We start from the raw sequence: 20135 nt of genomic DNA, 5'->3' as shown, positions 1-20135 counted from the left end.
AAACTGCCGAATTGCTAAAAACAGCTCTGCATTTGGCCGATTGCACTCCAATGTCTGGGAACGTCGAGGGATCAGCCTACCAACGAAGCTGAAGGTCTACCGAGCAGCGGTGCTTCCAACTCTGCTGTACGCCTGCAAAACATGGACTGTCTATCGGAGTCATGCACGAAGGCTCAATCACTTCCACATTTCTTGTCTGCGAAAGTTTCTAAAAATCAGATGGCAGGACAAAGTGCTCAATACTGAAGTCCTTACCAGAGCCAGTCTGCTGTCAGTTCACACTGCTGATGGGAGCCCAGACCAGATGGGCCAGACATGTCGTGAGAATGTCAGACGAGCGCATTCTGTAGAAGAGTTGTTTAGGAGAACTCACCCAGGGAAAGCGCTCCCATGGAGGACAAAAGAAGCGGTTCAAGGACACACTGAAGACCTCTCAAGTCCCTCGAGATCAACACCGCCACATGGGAAATCCTCGCACTGAACCGTCCAGCATGGCGCAGCGTCATTCACACAGGCAGTAATATCTGAGGCGAGGCGCACTGCTGAGGCTGAAAAAGCGTGAGTTACCCAAGTCCAGGGCTGCCCGCACATCGACAGTGCCATCACGTCTGCCCGACGTGTGACAAGACGTTCCACGCCCGAATCGGACTGATCAGTCATCTTCGGATGCACAGAGCCCGGTCATGGAACAAATGAGTTTTTGAGGTCTTCATCGACAATGATGGACGAACATCCATCCACTGCTAACTGTACTAGAAGGAACTAAATGAGCACAATAAGTGTAGTCTAATAACACATTTGCTTCTGTCTTCAGTGACTTAGGATTGAGGGACAGGCTTTAACAATGCTCTATTTATACTTCCTTTAATCAGCAGCCCAGTCTGTTGCCACTATTGAACATTAATTGTAGCTTGAAGCACTTCATTATAAACCAAGTGTCAGATGGTGTCATCTGCCTATAGCCTTATCTGGGATAGGAAGTTAACCACTCATGCAAATGTTGAGTGCAGGCAATTTACACTCTAGCAGTTTATCCCCATGGGCGCAAGTCACACTACACTGGGGGCAGAAAGGGGTAGAACCCCTTCCTGAATCCTGCTGTGGAAAAAGCTTTTCATCCATGCTATAGAATGCCAGCTGTTAACACACACACATTACATGAACTTTCTAAACACCAGTTTGCAGCACTTGTTTTACTCTTGTAGTTTAGTCTTCAGTATGAACTGCATCCCCTGACTAATTTGTAGCCATCAGAAAATAAAAACACCTTTATCTGAATTTGTTTATTGATAGGTAATATGTTCAAAATGACTGTACACAGTATTGGCTTCAGCTGCCTCTAAATTTCACTGGCTCTGATTAACACAGCAGTCTTACTTAGCCTACGCCAATGTGTTTGAGCAATTTAAAATAAAACTTAAATGAGAAGAATTAGCTACATAAGACTGCAGTAGAAACACCATACCATAGTTTATATGATGACTGATGAAGTACAGCTCTGGGTTCACTCCCACTGAGATTGTCAGTCCCAACCTAACCACCAGCAGAGCATGCCCACATACATACACCACAGCTTATTTAATTACAAAGCAGCAAGCGCAATAGCATTTAAAATTTTCAAGAACTGCACAAAATTACACTTTTTTAAATCAGACCAACTAGTTAACTTGATGCCCACATCTGTTTTCTAAGCACGTCCATTGCTGGCAATGGACACACCAGCAGAAACAGGTACCATAAGATATTAAAACAAATCAGGTTCTAATACCCTGAACTTAAAGATTAAATAATTTTGTAGAAGCCAGCTATAGAATGCAAGTCTCTAACGACTGTAACTTCAGCACTCCTTTTTCTCTGAACTTCTGAGAATAAGCATTTGCTGTCACACCCAGGCAGTGACTCCTCATCCTTTGCAACCAGGCTTGCTGCTTTCCTTGCAACCTCTCAGCTTGATTAGAGCCAGAGTATAACTTAGCTATATATAAAGTATTTCAAAATTACTAAGACACAGGTTTACAATATAAATCTTTGACTCCTGGGGCCAAATCTTCCTAGCATGTTTATTTCTTGTGTCCTTTTGTCAGGAAATAGGGCATGTCCAATACACTAACTCCAAAGAGAACGTTCAGAGAAGTGTAGGTTCAAATTCCTTCAGTTTTGCACTCAAGCTAAATACATTAACATATTTATTATGTGGTGAAAACAAGACAGAGCCAAAAGGCTGCAAGATATAAGAAAGAAGTGTAACATGCACCATTTGAATTGGCCTAAATGCTCAATATTTACTGAAGGCTGACTCTGAAAACAAGGCAACATGAATTGTCAATAGTAGCCCTAACTTGCTTAAAATTTCTCCTATAAAACCTGTTTTTAACTTCATCTAATTAAAGTTCCAACCCAGTTGTTCTTGCACCCTTTGTTACTCACAGCATTGGGGGAGGGAGAGGAATACAACAAACTGACTGATTTTATATCCACCTCACCCACACCACTAAACCTAAAGTACTCTTATGAAAAACAATATAGTAATTAATCATTGAGCTTAGCTAGAAAATTCATTTAGTGAACTGGCAAGAGGACATGATCTAAAGGTAATCATGCAGAACAAGGCACGGTCTACTACATGGGCAGCACGCACGCACATATTTACAACTACATTTTAGTCTGGAATACTGTTAGTTTCAACAAGTGGTGAAATGAACTGAAGCCTTCAGAGGAGAAGCACAGCTCAGTCAAAGTCACGGTTTGTAAGAACCAGTGGAGCCACCAGAGTCCACACATACAGCACAATGCCAATCCAGCTGGAAGATATCTTCACCCAGACAGATGGCCATTTACTAATCATTGTCTCATAGGAAGAATCAGGACTGAAAAAGAGGAAAAAAAAAAAGATAGTTACAGGGAGAGTCACTTACCTGTGATTTTTGTTCTCTGAAGGTAGACTGGTGTAATAGATTACCACTGTGCCTCAGGCTCATGATAGGTTGGGTTTGATTTAGCTCAAAGTTTTAAACCCCTAGAATACCTTCCCTGTTCTTCAGGAAGCACAAGCAAGCCTGCATGACAATTCCATTACCAATAACTGCTTTTCCCCTGTTCATTTCAAACACAACTGATTCATTAGTGGTTATTGATTATTACTGATTTAAAGAATGAGGGGGATTGTAAGATTTAGTTCAACAATCAGACATAATAGAATCAAGGTTATTACGTTCAATGTCTGTTTGGGAACCTGTTTGTGCACACCAGAGATAAAGTTTTGCTATGCCCACAGTGTATCTACTTTTATTAGCTCAATTAGTAAAGACAAAAAAGATAGCAAAAATATAATTAAGGTGATATCTTAACCATTCCTCACACACAAGCTCATATATTTTCACCCTTCCTTGGGGATCTGGTGGTAAGAGGCAAGGGTCCAGCCCTCTAGCCTGGCATACCAAACAAGTCTGATGGTCCAGGTCTCCCTCTTACATGGTGGTCTCATCTACTATGGGCTTGAGAATTCTTGTCACACCGGTACGCGTACTAAAGGATGCATCTCTCTTTTGAGACATCTGAAAATATAACTTGAATTCGCAAAACCGTAGTATCTTGCACATTCATTACTAGTACAATATCTCAAGTGTGTGTACCTGTACCAGTTGGTGAGGGTCATCATGATATACAGTGAGGCCAGGAAAAGCATGAAGTGAAAGAAGGAATAACTGTAAGTAACTCCATCCCTTTCATTATCTACAGCACGGTGGCTATCTCCATCATCCAAAGAGCCATCACCTCTGGGTACCCCATCTTCTATCAGTGTTGATTCATCATTAGTTAGCGTCAGTTTGTTAACCTGGGTGTTACTGGATGTCCGGATGCTGTGTTTGAGGGGAATGAATACAGTACGTTATCAAAATAAAAATCAAATTGTAGTAATCTGGTCTTTAGCAGTAGCACAAGTCACTTAAATCCCAATTAATTCATCTCACCTTGAATACAGAACACACAGCAAAAACAGAATAAGTCCTACAATTCCTTGTGCATCCCACCACTGGACGACCTGACCTTGGCTTGGAATGGTGGTGGTGTTGTAACCAATTATGCGCAGCAAGCTTGGATTGCACTTCCTTTCTGAGTTGGGAAGATTACATTAGAAATTAAACAAAAGCAGGACAGAGTAAATGGTTATGCAATATATTTTTATTTCCACACTGAACACACAGTAATACAAGGAATTTTCACGTCCAACGTAAATGCAAAAGTTTTGCAAGTTCAGAACTTTGTGAAACAAAAAAATGACTTAAAGATCATGGATAAGAGAAAAAAAGTAAAGCAAGCTAGTGATAATTATGTCACGTCAATACAAGACAGGTGTTAGGAGACAAGGAAATACTCTGAAGTTAACATTTCTTCATTTAAAAGATGTATGAAGTCCTGTTACATTCCTTTACTGAACTGTGGCAAAAATACACTGCATTTTCTTCAGAATTCCTAAAATTGTACACCACCAGCAGCCAAACAGGTCACTTAGGGGTTGTTTACACAGAGCACCAATATTCATGTATGCTAAGGAGGTGTGATTTCTGAAGTGCAAGAACATTAATAGATCTGTGTAGACCCTGCTGGCATGTATTAAAAGTTCTCTAGTGCACTTTAACATGTTTACACTATGTCACACTATGTTAAAACGCACTAGGGAACTTTTAATACATGCCAGCAGGGTCTACACAGATCTATCTGTGCGCTTTAGAAATCACACTTTTGTGGTGCACATTCCTGATCTGTTTAGACTAGCCCTTAAGACTACACAAGAAGTACTACTGTATTACCTCAAATTCACATAGCTTCAATCTTCAAAATGAGTGTAAGAATGCTACAAAATGTTTTTAAAAGCTCAACTTTATTTACCAAGTTACCAAATTGCAGTGAGCACAGATAAGACACAGAAGAGAGAAACCTGAGTGAATATGTGCTTTCCTGTAATTATTGCAGTTATAGCCCATGGCTAGTGTCTCCCAATAGCACCAAAATAGGTGAAGCACAAAGTAATACCTATAGTTAAGGATGCATAAGCCTTACATTCTAAAAAGTCATGGTTTTTTTTGTTTTGTTTTTTACCCTGAAGGCTAATATTTGGCAGATTTTCAAATTTGTTTTCTGCAGTGAAATTTTTGAATGTTTGAGCAAAGAGTTCAGTTGTTTCAAACTGAAAAAAGCATAAACCCCTGCATTAATCCATTAATATTAAAAAAAAAAAAAAAAAAGACACTTCTTTTAAACAGCTGTAGCACCCAAGTAGGAACTTAAAAATTTACCAGGGAGAGAGGCCATCTAGTGTTCTCGTAAAATTTTGCAATTTATGTAAGTTCTAGAGGTTTGGGTTTGTTTTTAAAAGAATTTTCCTATGTACACAAATGATGTTGTCATGTGATCTCTTAACAGTTAACCAAAGATCCGTTTTTTTGAGAGAAAGAATAGGAACATCTGTAGTGAGTCCTGCATCTTTCCACACAATAAAGCATAGATACATATGAAAGAAGAAAAACTGAAGAAAGACTCCTTCAGAGCTAAGGTATAGAAAGTTGTGCATGGACTGAGACAAGGGTCCTGCCTCTGACTGTACATATTGCACAATACTGTGTTTTAATGCTATCTAGGAAAGAGCTGAACATGATAGAATTTTTGTTTCTTGTTTTTCTTTTAAGAACACTAGAAAATCTCATACATATTCTCCCTTACTTCCCCCCCCAAACAATTAAGTCTGCCAAGCTTACCTGGTTCATTGGTCATAGCTGACCAGGTTAGATACATTGTATAAACTGTGATCACTGAGGACTGCAACAAACCAGATCGTGGCTGAGATTCCTACATGCAAGAAACACGGAGAAAACTAAATAGGGCAACTGATAAAATGTCCACGGTTAAAATGTTAGCTAGAGAGATGCTTCTGGGTAAAAAAAAAACAAAAAAAAAAAAAAAAAACCACATTCACTGAATAACATAGCATACCTGGATCTTAGGCAGAATTGACATTACAGAGGCACCAATACACAGCAACATATTAACACTGATGAATGCCTTATTTTCGGAGCAGTCTTCTGGATGAGTGTAATAAACATAAAACAAGACAACAGCAACCAGAGACAGCAGGTAATTTAGAGCCGTAGCTGACAGCAGAGCTGTGAAGGGAGATAAACAAGATAGTTAAATTTGCTTTAAAAAAGCATATGTTATTAGCTTTAAAGAATATTTTATGATTGTACTGCTATATTAAGAATCCACAAAATTGTATCGGATAATGGTTATGGACACATTTAAAACACTGAAACTTCAAAAATGTTTTAAACATTTAAATTAGATACATTTTTTAGGGTAGGGATAATTGTTTACATTGTTTGAACAGCACCTAGCATAATGAGGCCCCGATTCTGCCTGATGCCTCAAGGCACTATCATAAAGACAAATACCACTAGCAATGGGAATCTTGAGGCTTTAGTTATGCTCCAACACTTCAACTGGGTATTTGTACAAGCTTCTTTATCAAGGAGTTGGTTAAAGCAAAACAGGCAAACCTGTAGCAATGTATCTAAATTTAATTTAATTAACAGTACTGTCCCCAAATAAAATCAATAAAATCTGGACCTGTGGAGAGGCATTTTTAAGCAGCTTATTTCTCAATACACTTATTCAACACACCTTTTGTAGAATTATGTAGCCTTACAAGAATTTGTTAAATCACATTTTCAAAAAGCAGACATGCCAGGCAAAGAGAAAACTAGCCAACTAGGCCATTTTTGCCTCCTGAAATAAACTTAATCGTAAGTTTTATGATCAACTATTACAATTCACTACTCCAGTGCAGTTATTTTAACTGTCTTCTCTATTTTGCCCCACTTACCATACATACCCAAAGAGGTAAAAAGGAAAGGTCTTAACGAAAAAATTAGGCATCCCTATGCTGAATACAGGACACCTGGTAAAATTACTCATATTGAAGTGAGATCAACGGCAATCAATCAAAACTATGCAATACAAACATTCAAATTAACATCAAGTTGACTGAGCCCCTGTTAAAAAGAAATACTACGTAGTTGGATTTTTATTCTATTTACCTTATCTTTAAGGCCTTAGGGTTCACACAGGGACGGATAACCCCCACCCCAAAACACATGGGGAGAGGTGACACACTCACACTCCTGGACACCTCACTGGGGCAGAAAAGGGGACTGACCGACCCAACCCTCCCTGCCCATCCTCCATAATTGTCTTGGCCCATGGGACAGACCCATCTCTCCTGGGACCTGGCACCGCATCTTCCTGAGGCAACAAGTGGCGGGGGGGGGGGGGGAGAAGGTGAAGGATGACGGCAGGGGGAGCAACAGTACCATGCAGGTTCACATGCCCTCCTCCAGATTTCTGCTAGAGTTCATATCAGAATGTGGCCAGCAGGAGCCTTTCGACACTGTGCCTGAGGGAAGGGATGCTGCTTCCAGCCACAGAGGAGTGGGGGAGGGATGACCTGGCCTGTGTTTGCAGAGCTCATCTCTTCCCACTGCTCCCCTGTGGCTGGAAGCAGCTTGTCCCTTCCAGCCTGCATAAAAATGGGACATTTCATCACCCTAATAATAATGTTTATTATCAATAGGGAGCAGCTACAGCCTGCTTTATTTTTATAGTCACTAAACAGATCATTGAAGTATTAAAAGTCAAGGCTTATGAGTTAAAAAAGCACTATAAAGTTTCATAGTTAACATAAGCCTCTGCACCAATGTAGATTTCTTTTAGATTACATATGATTACTGAGAAGTTTTTTGGTACCAGATAAAAACCCAGATATAGCATAAACAATAGGGCTGGAATATATGGAATGAATGAGAGAAAAAGCTGTTTATGAAAGCAGAATCTCTTCTGTACATTACATTCATGGCAAAATGGCATATAGTACACTGGTACATCTCACCTCCAGTAGGTTTTCAAAACACACACCGAAATGGGATAAAAGTTCTGTTACCTGCATACCAACATCTTGAATTTCCTTCCTCCATTTTTTCAACCCAAGATTCATTCCAAGAGTGAGCAAAGTCAATAAGCAGGACCAGCTGAATAAGAATGAAGCAGAAGGCCCCAGCCATGCCGACATAAAACCACACTGTAAAGAAAAATCAGATGAAATCAATTCAGAGCAATGGAAGTTTTACCGCTCAATCTTAGGGGTTGGGGAAAAAACTATAGTGAGAAAGAGGGTTTGCAGCTACATTTAAAGTAGTTTATTTTAAAGTAAGTTATAACTGCATCAAATTCAATAAGATGTAATTCAATGTCATCTTACCAGTAGTAAAGGGTCCCTCTGGGATGAAAAAAGCTCCAACATTAATTGCTACTGCTATAGCAAATTTGAAGAACCAGAATCTAAAGAAGAAATCAAAAACAAAAAGACATCAAGGGATTTAGGGTAAAAAATTTTAATCTGGGTTTGTGCTCACATAACTGATGTATTTTATAAGCATTCAAAAAAGCACAATGTAGATGAAAGTTAATGATATGAAATCACAGGATTTAAAGTTTGCTTATTTTAGCTTTCATTTCAAATACATAATTTGCTTCCTTGTTTGTGCACATCTGAGAACTACATTCATTAACTGCTCTTGCAAAACACAGGCGATACTGCTCACTAAATTAAAATATCTTTTGTAATGAGGCAAAGAGAAGCATCAGGAAGGGAAGAGTTTAGACTAGGCAGTTTTTGTTCTTAGTCCTGAGTGTATATACAAAGCTTCTGAGTGATGTCAGTTCAAACTCCTGTTCTCACGCCCCACCCATAGTACCATGCAGTTGAATCTAGGATGGATAAACATTACAATGTTTTTAATTTAAAAAAAAAAAAATCCAATTTTATTCCTTTTTTTAAGGTTTTCTTTTTATTTACACATTGCTAGTTTTGGCGGGGGTGCGGGGACGAGGGGTTAACACTGTCTTGCCATTTTATAACCTTAAATTGCTCAAGTGGATGTTTTGTACTTGTTTCCTAGAGTCCTAATCTAGATAGTTCTATTCTACCCCATAGGCTCCATGTTGGCGGCCCACTCCTCCCACCCCCACCAGCTCCCATTGACAGTCTCCCTCTCTAGGCTCCTCATCCCAATTCCCCCCACCCGGTTCAGATTCCTTCACCCAATCTCCCTGACCAACCAGTCTCAAGTGTCCCCTCACTCCACCTCGTGAAAGCTGTCTTCACTCAAAATGGCCCTTAGTTCCCTTCCCCTCTTCGCTCCCAGGACAGAAAGTCTCCCGGCTCTCAGTTTCTGTGCCAAGTACTGCAGTGGCCCACAACCAGCAATAGCAACTGTAGGGAGAATTCTTCTTATCCCTTGCAAACATGGAGGGGAGGGGAGCATGCTCAGTGCAGACGGAATCTGAAGTCTCTCTTGAGTGTACACAAGCAGATTTTAGAAAGGCTTGTAATTTAGCTATATTTTGGTATTTCTCCTCCACAGGTACAGCAAAAGGTACATCTAACCACACAGAAAACTGTCCTCCAAATTTCAAGCCCCTACTCCAAAAGTAAGGAGGGACTAGATCTTCCCAAGAAAATGGCTGTAACACATTGTTTGCCTGTGTGTGTGGATATTTCCCTAATCTTGTTCTCAGAACTGGCTGACCACTTTTGCTAAATTTTCTTTAAAAATTCAGCCTCAGGTAGAAACCCAGCATGGAAAATTTCAGTCTGAATAGTCAAAGCTGGGCAAAATGTTATAAAATCCTGTCTCCAGTTTGTTATGATAGGAAGTGTTCGGCAACCTTAACTATAGGTGGTACTACCAGTTCCATCTAGAAAAAATTAATATAGCTCAAAAGACACAAAGCAAAATAATAGGGTCCTGGTCCATGCCTAGGGTTCTTAAGTAGTATGGTAACAAATAATAATACAGAGGCATATGTCCAGTAACACATACAAAGCAACAAGCAATGACATCAGAGGTAAAAGTCTAGTTGAGTGGTTCTTCACCTTTCCATGCTGAGATTCTCTGACACAACAGCTTGAGAGAACATGATCCAGTTCTATAGAGGAATAAATTTTAATGTGGGGGGATTTTTTTAAACATTATCAAACTGAGTGGGGGAGAAGCACATAGAAGGAGAGGGGCTCTATTTGAGTTTTAAAAGCAGGCAAAGCTTATTTTAAAACCTGGATGGTTCAGTGCACTAATCACACAAGCTATAATGCATTAGCTCCAGTTTCTGAATCCATGTGAGGAGTTTGATTTCCTCATCATCAGCTTGGAAGAATAACCTTGATAAAGGAAGAATAGGTCCAAGCTTTGCATAAATAACATGCTTAATTCCAGATCCTTTTCAGATTACCTAAAAGCTTAGAGTACCTATATGTAACTACCTGGTTTAACTTTTGGGAAGAATCCAAAATTGCTAAGCATTACAAGAATTACTGCTGGTTTACACACAGGCTGCTGGAGTTCCGTAGGCTTTTGATTTGATTACTCTGATAAAAACAGTAACTGCAGAGATAGTACTCATTTCGCAGTTATGAATTTACACCAGGGCTCGGCAACCTTTCAGAAGTGGTGTGCCGAGTCTTCATTTATTCACTCTAATTTAAGGTTTTGCGTGCCAGTAATACACTTCAACGTTTTTAGAAGGTCTCTTTCTATAAATCTATAATATATAACTAAACTATTGTTGTACGTAAAGTAAGTAAGTTTTTAAAAATGTTTAAGAAGCTTCATTTAAAGTTAAATTAAAATGCAGAGCCCCTCAGACTGGTGGCCAGGCCCAGGCAGTGTGAGTGCCACTGAAAATCAGTTTGCATGCTGCCTTCGGCATGCGTGCCATAGGTTGCCTACCCCTGATTTACACAAATAAAGTAACTGTCCCACTAGATATTGTTTGACGGCTACAACTTGTACACAAGTGTGGAAAAACTGACAGATACATATGGGTAAATTCAAGGTCTCTGTTCTGCAGTACAGTCTTGCTGTCATTGATTTAAAGAGCACTGTTGAAGATACTTGCATAATTGCAAAATTAAAGACATGATTTACATGCAACTACCTTTAATGGGTACCACTGAAGACACCACTGCTTCTGGCAGAGATGTTTAAAACTACATTACTACATAATTTTTCAGTAACAACAAAACAGTTAAACCCTCTAGATACGTTTGCCTTGTGCCCACAATCTTGCTAGACTAATTCTGGCAGGTAGGTAGGACTGAAACAGGACAGCAACTGATCTGACAGTTCAGCCTCAGGAGCAGACATGAGCCTCCAGGACAAAGATATCTGCCACAACAGGTTATATGAGAAGTGGTCTCTTAGATTAAAAGGTTTCACACCATACAGAATTTGTATATATTTTTAATAAGAAAAGTGCCTTTAAAAAACTGCAGTTAAAAGGTGTCCTTTTCAATTTCATCCATGCCGGAAGATGATATATGTGCAAGAAAGATGACAGCTCAAGGGATGCAACAGGTGTTGGTACTCCTATACCACAGTGTGAGTTTGCCATAATTAGTATGCAAAATCAAAGATACTAAATCATCTCCAGGCATGGTGGAGACTTCCTCCTCTTGCTTATATAAAAGGGATGCTGTAAAAGCCATTTATTTTATAGAGTTTTGACAGTATGGTCCAAGAATGATGGGAAATAGAAAGGAGCTTTTTGTACATGGCTGGCTTAGTTGAATTATTGTTCATGTCTCATTGCTGTTCATATTTGCTTTTTAATGCAGAGGGTATTACTCTGACCATTGCATTTACAATATAAAACCTAGAAACTGTACAGGTGTCTTTTTATTATTTAAATCTAAAGAAACCAAAAAAAACCCCCACAAGTAAATAAAGCATAGTTGGCTGTCGTGGTCGGTCTAAAATTGTTTTTCCCCCTGCGGCATGGGAATGCAATTCTGTACAGCTTTATTAATTTCAGGAGATTTATACAATGAAGTCCAAATTGTCAAAAGTGAGCTCAGTAGAATCCAAGCAGCTAATCCCTGGAGCTTGCCTAGTCTTTCCTATTTTAGTCAATCACTCTTTTCTTATTATGTGGTTGTTTGTGAGTAACAGCAGGTGAATCTTCATCTTCTGCGATATAAACATCTTGAAAACACTGTTCAGCAGCTATCACTGTAGAAACTGTCTTATGTGTTTTGAGCCATGTTCTAATGACAGCAGTTTGGATTCCACTGTTTTAACAACTATACTGTGCACAAGTGGAGCCATGGAAAGACCACCAATAGAATCAGCCAGCTTCTTGAAGAACTAGTATTTTACAATTATGTTTGGTAAGGTTATCCTAGATATGAATATAATAAAATATGGGGAAAAAAAACCATCTAGAAGTTCAGAAAGTACAAAATAATTTCTCTCTACCAAAAAAAGAAAGAAGGGGAAGAATAACAGACTTGTTATTGAATGGGGTGGAAACGACTTTAATTTTAAGACGACTTTGAACAGAATCATAGAATATCAGGGTTGGAAGGGACCTCAAGAGGTCATCTAGTCCAACCCCTTGCTCAAAGCAGGACCAACCCCCAGACAGATTTTTGCCCCAGATCCCTAAATGGCCCCCTCAAGGATTAAACTCACAACCCTGGGTTTAGCAGGCCATGCTCAAACCACTGAGCTATCCCTCCCCTACAAATCTTCCATAACTAGAATTCAAATTCCAAAAGTAAGCTTTTACAACTGAAGGGTTGTGTTCACGTTCATCTTCCTCCTCCCTCACTAATTTAATATGATTTTCCTTAAAATATTTGATTTCTGAGCCTGCATTATAGTTCCATCTGAAAAGAATTCTTTTTTCATATCACAGTCAATCTCACTGGAGTGTTTACCTACTAGTTATTATTTTCACAAATAGCTATATCATACATACACACCAAACAGTTACAGTTGTTGTTCTTATCTTACCCATTGTGCACTGCTGCTCTTGGATCACTGCTGCTCTTTACTTTGATCATCAACAAGGAGAACAGAAGGAAGAACATAGCCATACCAAAGCACACACGATACACTGCTTTGTATCCGACTAAGACATCACAATTCACATGACCATGCACACCAGGAATAGTTGTTCCAATCCCTCCATCACAAAATCCAGGAATCTATGATTAACACAAAATGTTTCAATGATCTTTTAAACGCTTCTGATGAAGAAATACATTTTTCCATTTTATTAAAAAATATACATCACTTAATTCTGTAAAATTATTTACACCACAATACCTCACTGCATAGCTGCATGAATTATGCAAACAGGTAGTCCACTAAATAGATTAGGTTTGCTTTAAAAACAATTAATTTAATGTGTGGGTTAGAATTATAAAACAAAACTTACTAAAAATCACACACACACCCCCAAGAGAATTCAAACAACACAACTGAGCCATCATCAATTTTTTGGGACTCACAAAGGAACTTAAGTTCCATTTGCTGGTCTGAAACACCACTAATAACAGCCCCAGAGTCGCGTACATTTCTGATGACAACAACTATTACGATGGTAATGAAACAAAACAAAAGGCAGAAATTCTTAGGTCTGTTTGGACACAGCCTTGGCCAGGAATGGAGTCACAGCCTGCGGCTGGGCTGGGGCCAGGGACAGGTGCAGGGCCAGGAGCGGGGCTGAATGGTGCTCCCTCCCCAATTCCCCGTGGGGGTTGGCCCAGGCCCCATATGCCCCCAAATGTTCCTTCACAAGCACCCAGGAGCCAGGGGAGGGGTGTCCCAGTTTGGGGACCTCTGATGTAATTACAGCAGTCTGTTCAATACGTGACTAGCAAGCCATATTAGAAAAGTCACAATTCTTTTAATCAGTTGAATTAATTGAAGTACAAATTACTTATTCCCATTAGCAAAAAATGCGTCACCGAAGAAAAATGATGTCACCTTATATAGTCTCAGATTTAAAAGCTAAAATTTAGCAAGTAGAACACAATGAATCCAGAAAATGTATTATTCTGCATACAAATGTGTAGTGTTGGAGCAGCACTTGGACCTAAGTAGTAATTCAAGAGACTCAACTTTACTTCTGAAGGCTGCTGCTTATATGACAACTGCTTACCAATTAACACTGCACTTCTTCCAAGATTCAGCTGCTTATACTTAATAGAACTTGTAAGGCTATCTGATGACATCAAGTAATATTACAAGCACATTTACTAGCAGCAATGCAAGTACTTCACAGCATGAAGCATGACATCATGAAAGTATGTGACTGTTAACTATTTTACAACATCTGTTCTACCAAAACATGAAATCAGAAAAGTAATGACCTTCTTCAGCTGTTCCTCCATTCCTGGTATTAGCATGACACAGGCAACACTCACTCCAAGGAGCAAGATGAAAGCATAAATCAGCCTAGTTATGGTGGAGTTGTTTCCACTGGGGCAGCATCCGCATAGCAGACATGGGGCACTGCCACATAAACATGGTATCTGGAAGAAAGATACATTATAGAACAGTTTACTTTAAACAATTATGAGCTGTTTATTACGTTATTCAAAGATTTATGCAGGATGTGTGGATTTTTAGTGATAAGGAGATGGAAAAATCTAGCCTATCAATGCAAGATAATCCCCTATAGCATGTTACATTGTTTTGTCTAGCCTAGTGAATGTTTCAAGGGATTAGGTTTCTACACTAAAACCTACCACTGTAAATGTTAAAGTCTGCATCAATGCACAAATGCAGATTACTTCTGTTTTCCAAAGATATTAGCTAACTTCTTTGGGAGAAAGTTCACAGGTTTAGGGTTATTTTGGTGCAGAGGGGGCTCTAAATGTTGCACCATGGTCAGTTCTTATTTAGCTAAGGAAATCTCTGCCTGTGAAATCTGTTTAACATTTTGCTGTTCTAGGGTTTTTTTATTTATACACTCAGATATTTTGAGGAAGGACTGTCAGTTTCTATATGCCTGTACATTAAAGTTTAAGGGCTATTCATGCCAGTTACTGAGATTTCTCAGCACCTCTGTAATAGAAATAAAATGGTCCAATCCTTCTCTTAAAAATATATTGCTTATTGACGGAGTTTGGCAGCTATTCAAATCAAGACACATCAGGTAACTCCCAATTACTTGATTAACTTGCACAATATAAAAAGGATTCAAAAATCCAAGAGTAAAACAAAAATGAAATACACCCATAATTAGTTCATATCTAGCAAATGTTTTTCAGTTGTACAGTATTCCTTTCTACCTTTGATGATAACTTGAGAAAAAGTGTTATAAGTGAGGACAAAATAATTCACTCATTGCTTTAGCACATCTGGATGCAGTTTGCTCTTAAACAAGAAAATATGCATTATTTCATGGTAAACCCATAACATTTTGCCTCTTAGCACCATTCTTCCACCCACAGATTGAATTAAATGCGGTTGGGATTGCACAAGTGAATGTCAATCAGATAACAATTGAAAGGAATATCTAGGAATATGGATCACCCCAAGATATTTTCTTTTTAAATGTAGTTTTCTTCATAATTTAGTTAAAATGGAATAATGTTGTTTTAGTCTATGGTAGGTAGTGCAGGCGGTGGATTAATATCTAAACTTTGGTGGTCATGTAGTTTTCAGTGGAAATGTTAGGTTACTGATATCAGAATCACTCAATGCTAGCTCAGTGTTTCCTGCGGTCTTGTAGTCACCCCCAATCTTTTTTACCCTCTTCATCTGTATTTGCTGTTCTTCAAGGTTGGAGCAGCCAAGAGCTATCACAGTACTCTACTACAGAAACACCTTTCAAAGAGTATAAATAAAGCCACAGGAGAGTTACAGCATTCAGAGAGCACAATCCTAGTCCATTTCCCCTCCACTTGCTCACATAAAAGGCTGCAATAACCTTTTGCTTCTGCTATTGATTTTTCCACTAAAATCTACAGCTCAGAATGTGTTTGGGCACATGGCAGACAACAGACTGGTAACTGTGATAGGGTATGACAAACACTGACTTAAGCTATATAGCCACCACTTGATGCTCTAACAGAGCTGCTATTCTTTCATCTCCACGTTTCACACCCGTACGAAGGACACTATATAGGCGTCACATCAAGCAGCTCGAAGCATTCCACATGCATTGCCTCCGCAACATCATGAAGATCCGCTGGCAAGACAAAGTGCCCAATCTTGAGGTTCTCGAGACAGCCCAGATGACAAGCATCAAAATGATGATCATGAAGTCACAGCTACGTTGGACCGGTCATGTCATCCACATGGATGCCAACACAATCCCCCGCCAGCTTCTCTATGGTGAGCTCTCCCAGGGCATCCAGCATATAGGTCGTCCACAAAAACATTACAAGGACACCATCAAAGCCAATCTGCAGTATAGCAGTATCAAACCCAGGGACCTTGAGGACGCCGACAGCGACAGAACACAGTGGCGTGCAACAGCCAGAAATACCTGCATCGCCTTTGACGAAGACCGCTGACAGTGTCTACAAGAGGCATGTGAACGACGTCACAGAGCACCAGCAGCGCACAACCCACTGACTGCGAACTTCCCATGCACCCTCTGCAGCAAAATGTGCACCTCTAGAATTGGCTTGTATAGCCATCAGAAGGCACACCATGAGACCAACAACAGATGATTTGCTCAGATTTGTCATCATCGGATGGATGGACTACCAAGGATGCTCTAACATAGATCTTAACCTTTCCCTACATGAGGCTCCCAAAACAACTTGTTCCTCAAACAACACCCATAACCCAGATTATTTTTTCCATATCTGAGTCATTTGCACCTAATCCCTTTTCCAAGATTTTTGGCTGTTGATGGGCCAAATGGTGCACTTGGCAGAAAAGGAATTGCTTCACCAGCTGCTGCTAGGGACTCGCTGCAGGGACAATCTGCGCAAGGATCACTGCTTTGATGAAGCCCTGGGTCATAAGCAGGGATTCTAGAAATGTATTTGCCATGGAAAAAAGTGGAATTTTTGTTTGTAAGAGAATCTTTAGTTTTCATATTTTGTGAAAAAATAAAAACACATTAACAATTAACTAAATTTTACTGAAAGTACCAGTGTCACTTATTCAATGTAAAAGTGGCAAAGAGTTCTCTGGCACCTTATGGACTAATAGACGTATTGGAGCATGAGTTTTTGTGGGTGAATACTGACTGCTCGAACCCCAGCCACTGCCAGCTCTATGTCACTATGTTTCAGTTAATAGAGAGAGACAGATAATGGACACTTGGATAAACCAAGTTCTACTATATACCAAGAAAACATTATGCTCAACCAATACCTACACATATTGTGGCATGGAAAACTAAAGTTCATTTTAATCACAGAAAAACACTGATTTTAATGGGGGGTTTTAATTGGAGAATTTGGGGCTTTTTATCACAGAAAACTAGAATCCTTTGTCATAAGACACTCACTCAGGTAGGCTTGCCCCTAACTAAAGGATGCAAAAGTGTAAAGCAGTAGCATAAAGAAAGAACAATCTTCTCCTTGTCCCTGGGTCCTAATGCCTGACTATCACACAGGCAGATGCTTTCGTTTTTTTTAAATCATGACTTTTGGCCACAACCTCACTCTGAAAAATCAGGTCCTGACATTGTTCATGCTCGCATTCATGGCAGTTACATATGCACATCACAGATTTCTAGGCACATTTCTCATACATATTACAGTAGAACCTCAGAGTTATGAACACCTTGAGAATGGATGTTTTCATAACTCTGAAATGTTCATAACTTTGAACAAAATGTTTTGGTTGTTCAAGATGTTTACAACTGAATATTAACTTAATACAGCTTTACTACGCAGAAGAAAAATGCAGCTTTACCTTTTTTAGTTGTTTACATTTAACATAATACTGTACTTGCTTTTTTGGGGGGGGAGGAAGCAGGGAGTGTATCTGCTGCTGCCTGACTGCATATTTCTGGTTCCAAATGAGGTGCGTGGTTGACTGGTCAATTCACAACCCTGTGTTTGTAACTCTTAGGTTCTACTGTATTTATTGTAGCATCATAGTACCTGTGAAAACCAGTCATGAACCAGGACTGCACTGTGCTAGGTACTGTATAAACAGAAAAAAAGACTGTCTCTACCTCAAAGAACTTACTATCTATGTATAAGACAAGAGACTCCGGATGGATACAAACAAACTAACGGGGCAATACAAGGAAACAGCGAGATAATACTGGTCAGCATAATAGGCAGTGGTCTCAGCATACCAGCAGCCTAAGCATTGTCAAGTTTTTTGCAAGCAGCACAGTAAAGGAGAGTTTTAAGAAACGATTTGAAGAGGGATAATGAATTAGTTTTGCAGCCATTTACAGGGAGCTCGTCCCAAGTGTGGAAGGGAGCATGGGAGAAAATATGAAGGTGCTTGTTTGAAAATTTAACAAGCAGGCAATGGAGGCTGGCATCATTGGTCAATCAGTGGTGGGAGCCCAGCTTTTGAAACTGAATAAGAGAACACAGGGAGGGTAGGGATAGGCTGTGAAGGGCTTGGAAAGTGAAGACATGCAAATTACATGTTTATAATAGAGATCATATTACAATTGCTTCTTAAGGGCTACAAAGAACCTCATTACAGTTACTGTATTTCCTTCACTAGCTTTATTTCTACACTTAGCACATATATTTACTTTTTTCAGAAAACAGAACGAAATGGAATTCTGTACATCAATTTTTTTGTTTTTAAACCAATAGTATCTCACTCAAAAACAAGGTGTAAAGTTTTTTTAAATGCACCTAGGTTACTCAGGACACTAAGTCCCACTGATTTTTAAAAATATGTACCCGAGATCTCCAAAACTGCTCTTGTTCCCTATTCTACCTATTTGCACAGCAACTAAACTGCAGTAGTACACAGAATGACTTCCAGATAATTAGTAAACCAGTGATATCTTAAGGAAAAAAAACCTTTCCCATGCAAAGGAGTTGTAATAGTTAATGTATTTTTCCACAGAGTTTTTAAGTCTTAAGTAGAGTTGTTTTTAAATAGCATATTTTTGAGTAATCAGGATTAATTTCCAGCACTTAACAATGCTCAGCATGATAGTGACATCATTGTAGACTGGTTTCAGAGTAGCGCAAAAAGACCAGGAGTATTGTGGCACCTTAGAGACTAACAAATTTATTTCAGCATGAGCTTTCGTGAGCTACAGCTCACTTCTTTGGATGCATAGAATGGAACACACAGACAGGAGATAACATTGTAGCCTGTGCTGCAATAACTGAAGTGTCTTGGTGAGAGAGATGCTACAAAGGATGCAGCTGCTGCTAAGCGAGCCATGAGGAAAGAACTAGACATGTCTAATTTCAACAAGATGGAGGTAGCATTTTTGCAGGATACCCACGCTAAGGGTGAAGAACACTGTGAAACTCAATACTGGTATCAGTTACATTTTCACTATTTTTGCGGATCTGAAGAAAAGCCAGCACGTTTTCCTGGGCAGTAAATGTTCCCATCTCCTGACAAGCGGCATCAACGGCCAGGCCAGTTAGGCTGAGCCCCAAGCCGACGAGACCAGCATGTGGCCGCCTGACACGCCGAGTTGAGCCGAGGGGAAGTGAGGGAGACGATCCGGAGTAACGAGGACTGAAGGGGAGTGTAACGGCGGGGCAGGGAGCGCGGCTCTCCAGCGACACGCGGCTCCGCTAGGGCGGCAGCGCCGCTTTGGGGAATTAAATCCCGCCTGCGCAAAGCCCCGGCAAGGGCTCCGTGGGGACAATGGGGCGGGAGCTCTGGGGCCAGGCGCAGCTGGCGGAGGCAGACCTGGAGGCCCCCGCAGGGACCGGGGATTACCACGCCCCGCGCCGCGGCCCGGACACCGCGCTCTACCCGCCCCACGTTACCCAGCTCGCCATGGAGCACAGGCCCAGGACGCTCCCCATCTCCCAGGCGGGCGGCGGACTCCGACGCGTTAAAGATGGAGGCGGCTCCCGAGTCCAGCAGCTTCTTCCTCAGTCAGCTCGCTGTTTACCCTCCAGACGGGAAATTCCGGCCTCTGACGTTTGCGCATTCGTCACTTCCGGAAGGCGTGCACCCTCACCCTAAAAACAAGCGGCGCCGCGGAGTGAGAAATCTCACTGCGCAGGCGTTAAGGAGGCATCGCGTGCGGAGCCGGGAGAGGCGGCGCCGCAATAGGGCCAGGCTTCAGAGTAGAACTAACCCCAGCGAGGG

General features: G+C 40.4%; 2 protein-coding genes across 2 annotated transcripts in view; both read right to left on the bottom strand.

The window, feature by feature from the left end:
• The window catches only part of CCDC185 (coiled-coil domain containing 185), a 311099-nt gene that overhangs the window by 47210 nt on the left and 243754 nt on the right, over positions 1 to 20135 (bottom strand). The window lies entirely within an intron of this gene.
• Positions 1265 to 19976, bottom strand: SERINC1 (serine incorporator 1). The gene is made up of 10 exons (XM_050949755.1): positions 19808 to 19976; positions 14273 to 14434; positions 12909 to 13102; positions 8312 to 8391; positions 7994 to 8131; positions 5992 to 6161; positions 5757 to 5847; positions 3972 to 4113; positions 3633 to 3860; positions 1265 to 2867 (listed from the first exon to the last, which is right to left on the bottom strand). The coding sequence occupies exons 1-10, from the start codon at positions 19844 to 19846 to the stop codon at positions 2729 to 2731; spliced, it is 1383 nt and encodes a 460-aa protein (XP_050805712.1). The 5' UTR covers positions 19847 to 19976; the 3' UTR covers positions 1265 to 2728.

Source organism: Gopherus flavomarginatus, chromosome 4, assembly GCF_025201925.1.
Source record: "Gopherus flavomarginatus isolate rGopFla2 chromosome 4, rGopFla2.mat.asm, whole genome shotgun sequence".
In the NCBI taxonomy this organism is placed as follows: domain Eukaryota; kingdom Metazoa; phylum Chordata; order Testudines; family Testudinidae; genus Gopherus; species Gopherus flavomarginatus.
Note: the sequence above shows the minus strand (reverse complement) of the source record. Positions and strands in the feature narration are given on the sequence as shown.

Bases quoted from the DNA above. Each gene is read 5' to 3' on its own strand.
- SERINC1 (XM_050949755.1), bottom strand. From the start codon at position 19,846: ATGGGGAGCGTCCTGGGCCTGTGCTCCATGGCGAGCTGG. The intron at 5,848-5,991 runs GTATGCTATGTT...TCTTGCATGTAG, and splicing joins CAATTCTGCCTAAGATCCAG to GAATCTCAGCCACGATCTGG. The intron at 4,114-5,756 runs GTAAGCTTGGCA...TTCCCAACTCAG, and splicing joins AGCTATGACCAATGAACCAG to AAAGGAAGTGCAATCCAAGC.